We start from the raw sequence: 8519 nt of genomic DNA, 5'->3' as shown, positions 1-8519 counted from the left end.
TTGGTACTGGGTATTGAACTCGGGTCTTTGCACTTGCAAGGCAGGCCACCAAACCACTGAGCTAAATCCCTGGCCCAATAATTTTTAATATTATTAATTTTGTTGGTATCTTTTGTTTCTCCTATTTGACAGATATGTGCCAAGAAGACAGTTGCTAGATATGAAAGCTTGTGGTGCAGGGTAGTTTCTGCATGCTTGCTGAACAGATATGCTTCCAAGTGGGATTGGTTAGCCTGTCCCAGTTATCTAAACTCTAGTTGGTATTGGACAGAAAATGCTTAGTTAGAGGTGCTGGTCACTAGTTCTTGGAGTATGTGGGGAAGAACTTAATGAAAATCTGTATCATTCTGATGTTGCTTTGGTTTCTTCTGATTTTTAATCTTGCATCTTTACCTTTTTATTGGAAATATATGCCTGCTTTATGGTTTACATTTTAAACTAGTTATTTGTTCAGAGCTTTGAACAATACAGTGGAGGCCTAGTATTCCTTATGAAGTGAATAGTGATTTTTTTTTTTTGGATGAGGGATAGAATCAGGACCTTGAACTTGCAAGGCAGGCACAGTGCTGTTGAGCTAACTCCCCAGCCCGAAGTGAACAGTAATTTTGAGTTCTAATATTTTCTTTCCACAGGATAAGAATTTGTACTGTATTTTGTCTCTGCCTAGGTATTCAGTCTCTTTCTAGACTCTTGATCATTTCTAAACCGCAAAGCAGAACTAGTTCAGATTTGTACTGTGCAAAAATAAACCTAGAGTAAGCAGCATCTGGTAAAATCCTTTAGGAGTTCAAGAAACAGAACTTTATATATCCTGAAGTCTGTTTTTTTTCTTTTTTTCTTTTTTTGAAGACAAGATCTCACTATGTAGTTCTGGCTAGCCTTGAACTCACTATGAAGCCCAGGCTGACCTCAAACTCACAATGATCCTCCTGCCTCAGCCCCCTGAGCACTAGGATCACAGGCGTGTGCCACCACTCCTGGCTCTGAAGTCTGTTTCTTACTCTTTTTTTGTTGTTGTTGTTGTTGTTGGTACTGGGGATCGAACTTGGGTCCTTGCGTTTGCGAGGCAGGTGCCAGAACCACTGAGCTAAATCCCTGGCCAATTTTTTTTTACTTTTTAAAAAATTTTTTATAAAGTCTGTTTCTTGAAGAGAAAAGGGAATGTGGTATTGAAATGGGAGGAAAAATATGTCAGATTCTTATGCATCAATATCCTCTCTTCAGCTCTAACACGATGGTGTCTGCTGACTTTGATATAATAATTGAGGCCATGCTGGAAGCTCCCGATAATGAGCAGGTAATATTCCCCACTCACTCCTGGAATTGGATTAATAAGAAAGCGCAGTTGTAGACCCTCAGTTTGAACATTTGTGAATGAATCCTCTTTCTCTGCTTGCTTATTGTGTCCAGTGACTGTTTGTAAAAGGTACAGTCTCAGTAATCTTTGCTGGGAACCTGAACTCAAGGACTGTGCTTTTAGAGAGGGCCCTAAAATCCTGGGGTGGGCATGGAGTGAGCTTGGTGGGTAACTGAGTGACAGTAAACAGTCCCTGTACCTCAGATTTAGACCAAGTTTCTGACTCTCCTGGGAAATAATGTCAGTGGAACAAATGTTGGATAACTGACCTTTGACATAAAAATCTATCATTTTGATCCCTTCCTTTTGGAAGCACTTCCTTGCTTCCTCTTGTTACTCCCTTTGTTAGGCGATCTGGGTGCTCGAAACTGGCTAGATAATTGAGAGTTTTGATTTCTCCTTGCCTTTATTCCTTTTGCCCAGTGGAATCTGTGTCTGCTGCCTTGTACCCTGTGACATTTTCCTGGTGAACTCAGGACGAGCAGCAAAGGAAAGAGGTTAAAAAGGACAGTCCTAGCAGTGGTACCTGGGACACAAGTGAGTGAGTATGGGGTAAAGACACCCATTGACATCTCGGGCAAGGGAAACAACTGCGTCCATTGGGAGAAGCAGCCAGAACAGGATGTGGTTGCTCTCAAGGTGGATGACTTTTAGTGACGGCTCCACTCCACTGAGTCATGGGAATAATGGTAACTTGGTTTAATGATCTAGCCTTTGCTTTCCGGTGAAGATTTGTGGATCATTTCTAGCATTGGCATACTTCATCTGAGTATAATAATAAGAGAATTTTGGACTGGAAGCACCAGTTTTTACCTGGCGTTGGGGGAAGGAGGGGCACGGGCACTTGAGAGTGGTTGGGGTTGTGTGTCTGTTGGTACTGCGCCAGCCACAGTGAACCACAGCCAGATCGTATTCTGGGCTTTGAGCTTCGATGCATCCTCTTTTAGCTTGGTCTAACTCTCGTTCCTTTTCCTTGGGAGAGAGAATGAAATCTCAGTAGCAAGAACTTGTACTCTCTTTCACAGGAAGAAGAGGAGTCGGAGCCATAGTAGAAGCGGGGATAGAAAGTGCAGGTCAGTAATTAATGGGGCCTTTTAGGTTTGGGGAATTATTAAAATGGGAAGATATTATGGAAGGCTATATGTTAAAGGCCACAGTTGTTTCTATCCATAGTCATAGTCAACACCGGAATCAACGTTGTGAAAGAAGTAGTCAGAGCTGAAGTGATTGGCAGCAGTGACACCACAGCCAAAGCTGGGACCGTTGGCATAGAAGTGAGTCACAAAGTCAGACTGGCGGCGTGAGGGTCCTGTACCCTATAGGAGTCTTCCACTTGCTACTGGGTATCACTTTATGTTATAATATCACTCGTATCTTAACCTGCTAGAGCAAGAAGTGTACTATGGATCCTGCCTGATAGGTAGGATACTGGGTCATTGTAGGGGTGGTGCAGATTGAGTACCCTGTATCTGAAATGCTTGGGACCAGACAAGTTTGGGACTTGTGGTTCTCCTGTTTTGGAATATTTGCATATGTAATGAGATACCTTGGGGGTGGGACCCAAGTCTAAGTGCAAAATTCTATTTACATTGCATGTTGCCACCTAACACACATAGCGTGAGGGTAAGCTACAGTTGTTATTATGCCTTTGCTTTTGTTTTTGTTTAGTTTTCTGAGATAAGGTCTCTGTGTAGTCTAGGCTAGCCTTGAACTCAATATGTAGTCCAGGCTGCCCTTGAACTTGTAGCAATCCTCCTACCTCAGCCTCCTGAGTGCTGAGATTACAGGCCTGGCAGTTTGCTTTTGTTCTGACTGCAACTGCAGATTTGGTATTTTCTACTTGTGGGTCATGTTGACACACGGTGTGGCATAGTTTTGGATTTTGTAGCATTTCAGATCAGGGATGCTCAGCCTGTGCTAAGAGTTTACTTGTGAGAAGCAACAGGCCAGTGTGAATAAAGTTTTCCTTTTGCTTTTCATTTTTCCTTAGGCAGAGGTATGGGTGCAGTAAGAGTCCTCATTTCAGAGAGAAGAACCCAGTCAGGTGAGTTGACGTGAGCCCTGATTTAGGGATTGTGAAGTATGAGTGAAAGCCTGGTTGAGCCGGACTGCAGGGATGTGTGTTACTTGGGGGTTAGCTAGAGAAAGTGACTGAGTCTTGAGAGGGGCAGTACCATCGCATTACTCTTTAGGGAGCCAGTTGATAATCTGAGCCCTGAGGAGCGTGATGCCCGCATAGTTTCTGTTTGCAGTTAGTTGCGTGTATTTGGCCTCGCAATCTGGTGGACTTTTTTCCTGCTATTGGCAAAGTAACCTTCTCATCTTAGTTTTCTTCTGAGTAGCCTATCTTTTATCTGTCTCTCATTATGCCCAATTCAGGATTTCCTTTATGCCCTGGGATAGTTCCTTTTCAGATCGCAACTCATGTGATCTAAGGGCATTCCTTGGTATGTGAAATTCTGTGATTTCCAGTCTGTGCCACTGACCATTGATCTGACTGGGCAGTGGCTGCTGGGAGTGCCTGTTGTTGTACAGGCCTCACAGGTGAGTAGGTTGAAAAACTGACCCAGTGGAAGACTGTAATGTGGGGAGGAATATGGAACATGACCCATCATATATTTCCTCCTTCCACAGGCTGAAAAAACCGACTGGCAGCCATGGGCAGCAACCTGCAGAGGGGTAGTGGTGGACTGAAGTGTCTTTATGTGGGCTGCTTGCACTTCAGTATCACTGAGGACAAGCTTCAGGGCATCTTTGAGCCCTTTGGCAAAGTGAGTAGGAAATGAAAGCAAGCTTAGTGCGGTGGTGCACACCTGTAATCCCAGCTACTCGAGAGGCTGAGACAGGAAGGTTGTTAGTTCAAGTCTACCCTGGGCAAGTTAGTGAGATCCTGTCTCAAAGAAATACAAAATTAAAAGGGCTGAGGCTGTAGCTCAATGTAAATGCTCTGGGTTCAATGCTCAGTACTGACAAAAAAAAAAGAGAGAGAGAACCCTCAAAAGGAATTCAAAAGGGGGAGCGGTGAGTGACGACTTACCTGGCTGTGATTAGCTCAGCACACATCATGGACTTATGGCTCCAACCTATGAAAGCTAGCCTCTGTCTTTTCCTTGCTACTCAGCAGATAAATAAGATGTAATGAAATCAGATAATGCCCTAGCCCAGCATCTTGGTGCATGCCTGTAATTCCAGCACTAGGGGGGCTGAAGCAGGAGGTATGCTTTGAGTTTGAGGCCAGCCTGGGCTACCTAGCAAGACACTGTCTCAAAAAAAAAAGTTGGGGCGGGGATTTAGCTCAGTGGCTCTGCCACTTGCCTCACAAGCACAAGGTCCAGAGTTCAATCTCTGGTACCAAAAAAAAAAAAAAAAAAGAAAAAAAAAAAAAAAAAAAAGTCAAATAAGAGGGTCCAGATTGGGAAAAATTAGAAAAAGTGTTTTGGGAGAAGATGGCCTTTTTTGGGCTGGGAATGTAGCTCAGCAGCATAGCTCCTGCCTGGCAAGCTCAAGGCCCTGAGTTCAATTCCTGGTACCAAAAAAGAAGATGGCCTTTGTCTTTTTTAATCTCTTAAAAATTAAACATTCCTTGCATTTGGAAAGATGTAATTTGTTGGCTAGAAAGTTTGAGGTATTGGGGCTGGGGATTTAGCTCAGTGGTTCTGCTACCTACCTCACAAGTGCAAGGTCCTGAGTTCAATCCCTGGTACCAAAACAAAAACATAATGTTTGCCAGGGATTTAGCTCAGTGGTTCCGCCACCTGCCTCTTTAAGTCCAAGGACCCAAGTTCGATCCCCAGTACAAAAAAAAGAAAGAAAGTTTGAGGTATTTAGAATAGTCTATAAGAAAGATTAAAGATGTAGGCTAGTGAAAAGATTATTATTGTCCTGATGAAGGATTCAGACAGGCCACTCTACAGGTTATGGTTTCATTATGGTGAGTCTAGTCTTTTTTAACTTTTAAATTTTACTTTGGGGGTTGTCCACTTGTCTGATTTTCCAGCTTAGCTTCATTCTCCTCCTTTAGGAATTGTAAATGATTGATAAGCTCTATAAACCCTGCTGCCTGAAGTGTGGACTAGCCTTGTGCCACTTGAGATGAGTACATTGCTTGAGATCTTGACTTTGTTCCTACACTCTGTCAGTGGCCCCAGTATGGGAGTGTCCCAGTGGTCAGCCAGCTTCCTGGATGCTGCATCACTTTTTGGGTAATAGTAATGAGTTTAGGCTGCAGCTAAAAGGTTGGGGGCATGAGGGAGGTTACATATGGGCTTTTACTGACAGGCTTTATAGAATTGGTGTACTGTCAAGGTAGGAGTGGGAATAATGAGTCGTACTTCCCATAGCACTGCCCCACTTGAAGCAGATTCTCCATTTAGAAGGTTCTTTGGATTAGAATAATACTGGAGGGAGAATGGCAAGGCTACCTGCTAGTGGGCAAGTCATCCTTTCTTAACACTCCAGCAAATTCATTTCCATTGCCTGTAACTGGTTCTTCCAGCCCCATTTGACTTTGGGCCCAGAACTGACTGCCAGCCACAGAATCCAATAGAAGCTGCTATTTTCTGGGCTTAATCCAGGCCCCACACACCCCCACACAGTTGCCCACAGGGCAGCGGGTAGTAAGTTATGTTCTTTTTTTTTGGTATTGGGGATCGAACTTGGGCCCTTGTGCTTGTGAGGCAGATGCCGGAACCACTGAGTTAAATCCCTGGCCCAAATTATGTTCTGTTATGGGAATTGCTCACCTCAGAAGCATCCTGTAAAGGAAAGCCACCTATACCACTGACCTAACAAGTGTCTGTACCACACACGGGCCGTTGGACAGCTAATACCAGAGTAAACAAAGCCAGCTGTGGGGTTGATGATTCCATAGTGACAAGTGTCCATTTCAGACTTGCTGCTGCTTTTTAGATCAGAGGCCTTGACACAGAAATAGCAGACTGGAAACCCTCTTCATATCATACCAAGGTGCTGCTGGTAAAAGGGATGAGAAGCAGAGGCCCTCTGCAGGTCTCCTCATTAGCAGCACTGGTGTGTATGTGCGAGTGGAGGTACTGGCTGCTGTCAACGTGAGGGTGTTCCCTCCTAAGCCAGGGCTCTGGAGTTCAGATTCTAGTACTTGATTTAGAGCTAAAAGTTAAAATGAATTAAAAATCCAGGAGCTTTGGCTTTCAGCCTGCCTTCCATTTTATATGCCCATTTGTAAAACAGTCTGTCAGCCTATTCCCTGTAGATGATAGACTTTTTGCATTGTTCAGTTCATAGTGAAGCTAAAGATCAAAAAGTGATTGCATGTACAAGACTCTGGGTTTAATCTGTAGCGTGAAAGAAAGAAAGGAAGGAAGAAAGGGAAAGAAAAGGAGGGAAAGAGAAAGGGAAGTAAATTGTTGTCATTGAATCAGTTGGTCTTTTTCAGGCAACTGTTTTGGGGCAGTGGGGATCTTAGGTCAGATGCCCTGGGAGTTTGTACTACAGTGAGGGTGCAACTTTCCTCGGATGGTGAGATTAGGAGGTGTTAAATGGGGCTTTGAGAGCAAGTCTGTGCCAGGAGGTAACTGACACATCCTGGCTCCTCATAGTTCTCAGAATCTGTGCCTGGCAGGCCGTGGGTCAACTGAATGGCTTTGAACTTGTTGGTTGACCTATGAGAGTTGGTCATGTGATTGAGTGGGTAGATGGCTTATTTTCGTTTCTGCTTTTCTTTTGGCTTCCCATCCCCTTTTCCTTGCCACAGGTAAATCAGTGGCTTAACGCACTCCTTCCCTGGGTGTGTGGATCCTGCCACTTCCTTCTCCACATCTACTGTGCTACTGCCTGTCTTCCATATTGTGGACCAAGCTATCCTGAGGGCATGGACATTGACTCTTGGAGGAATTGGGAAGAAGAGCTGCTGCCACGCTCCTTTGGGAATGGATTTTGTTGAGCAAAACCCATGGTTGAAGAGATCAGAATCTGCACCTGCATTGAATACCTGTTTGTCCTCTGTATGGACTCTCAAGAAGGCTTTCTTGTCCTTTCCCATTACATCTTAGTGATTCCTGATTCTTCCCCATTGGGAAGGACATGGGGCATTAACTGATGAAATTAACCTTTTTCCCTTCCCTGTACCTTTACCTTGTAATCTGTTAAGGAAAACCTGGTGGACTTCTGGATGTAGAGGCATTGAAGTGTAGAGTGTATACCTTGAAAGCGCTAGTTTTAAGCTCCAAGGACCCTGGAGGACAGCTTGAACATGTGCATTGTGAAGCCTGCCTTAGGCCTCAGCTTGGTACAGAACTATTTAGCCCAGAACTACTACTGTAGGCTCAAGATACTGCTGGGAGGTATGGGAATAATCTGTCCTGCAAGGCAATTGGGGTGCCTCTGGGGCTTTTGGAGTTTAGGAAAAGGTGGTGTACCTTTCTGTTATCTTCATCTTCCTTTACATACTTGTCTGTCCCAGTTCCTTCGGTTTAGGGTGGGAGGATGGAGGGGAGGCTGCTACTACTCACCACTTCCTGTGTGCCTCTACTGTGGCCTCAACCTCAGTAGTGAAAGCCACTCCTATCCTACCTGGGCCCTTCTCACTGGATTTTATACCCTGTGTTGTGTATATAAATACATGTATGTGTGTGTGTGTGTGTGTGTGTGTGTGTGTGTGTGTGTGTGTATACTTTGTACAAAAGACAAGCTCCATATTGTGGCTGCTGTCCATGTGGTCTGAGTCAGTTGGTGTGTCTGTATAATGTTAACTGTCTCACCTCCATACCTACCTGCCCACTAGACAGATTTCTAGGCTCCTGCTCTGTGCTTAAGGACAAATCTTGTCTTTCCACCAGATGGCAGTGTTACTAGGACATCCTGTGCCTTTCTTTAGGGGTGTTTTGTGATCTTGAGTTTAGGTACTAGAGAAGCTTCTTAAGTTCACATTCAACCCTGTTGGGCCGACTTTGTGCCTCCTTTTGACACTAGTAGAAATCTCAGTCCAGTATCCAAAGGACTTTGGGTATTAGCTATATACATCAGGGCTCCCCTGACCTGATGTCTAGTGTTTCTTGGTCAGCTTTGTCAGCCCTTGCTTTTCATATGTGGCTCTGCCTGGAGTAACAGGCACGGGACCAGGATTCTGGAGAGCTGGTTATTTCAGTAATAGTCCCGTGTAAAGGGAAGGAGGTGCACCTGCCCC

General features: G+C 44.5%; 1 protein-coding gene across 1 annotated transcript; it reads left to right on the top strand.

Annotated features, from left to right (window-relative positions):
* Positions 1 to 1234: 1234 nt before the first annotated feature.
* On the top strand, positions 1235 to 5338 carry Rbm23 (RNA binding motif protein 23). The gene is given in 12 exon segments (XM_033765303.1): positions 1235 to 1297; positions 1834 to 1898; positions 2383 to 2430; positions 2531 to 2643; positions 2646 to 2700; positions 3348 to 3401; positions 3550 to 3593; positions 3596 to 3695; positions 3772 to 3905; positions 3992 to 4128; positions 5228 to 5256; positions 5258 to 5338. Coding segments are annotated over 12 exon segments (900 nt in total). The 3' UTR covers positions 5316 to 5338.
* Positions 5339 to 8519: the final 3181 nt, after the last annotated feature.

This window comes from Fukomys damarensis, unplaced genomic scaffold (genome assembly GCF_012274545.1).
Source record: "Fukomys damarensis isolate Sample0158 unplaced genomic scaffold, DMR_v1.0_HiC HiC_scaffold_17, whole genome shotgun sequence".
In the NCBI taxonomy this organism is placed as follows: domain Eukaryota; kingdom Metazoa; phylum Chordata; class Mammalia; order Rodentia; family Bathyergidae; genus Fukomys; species Fukomys damarensis.
This window is presented reverse-complemented; position numbering and strand designations above follow the sequence as displayed.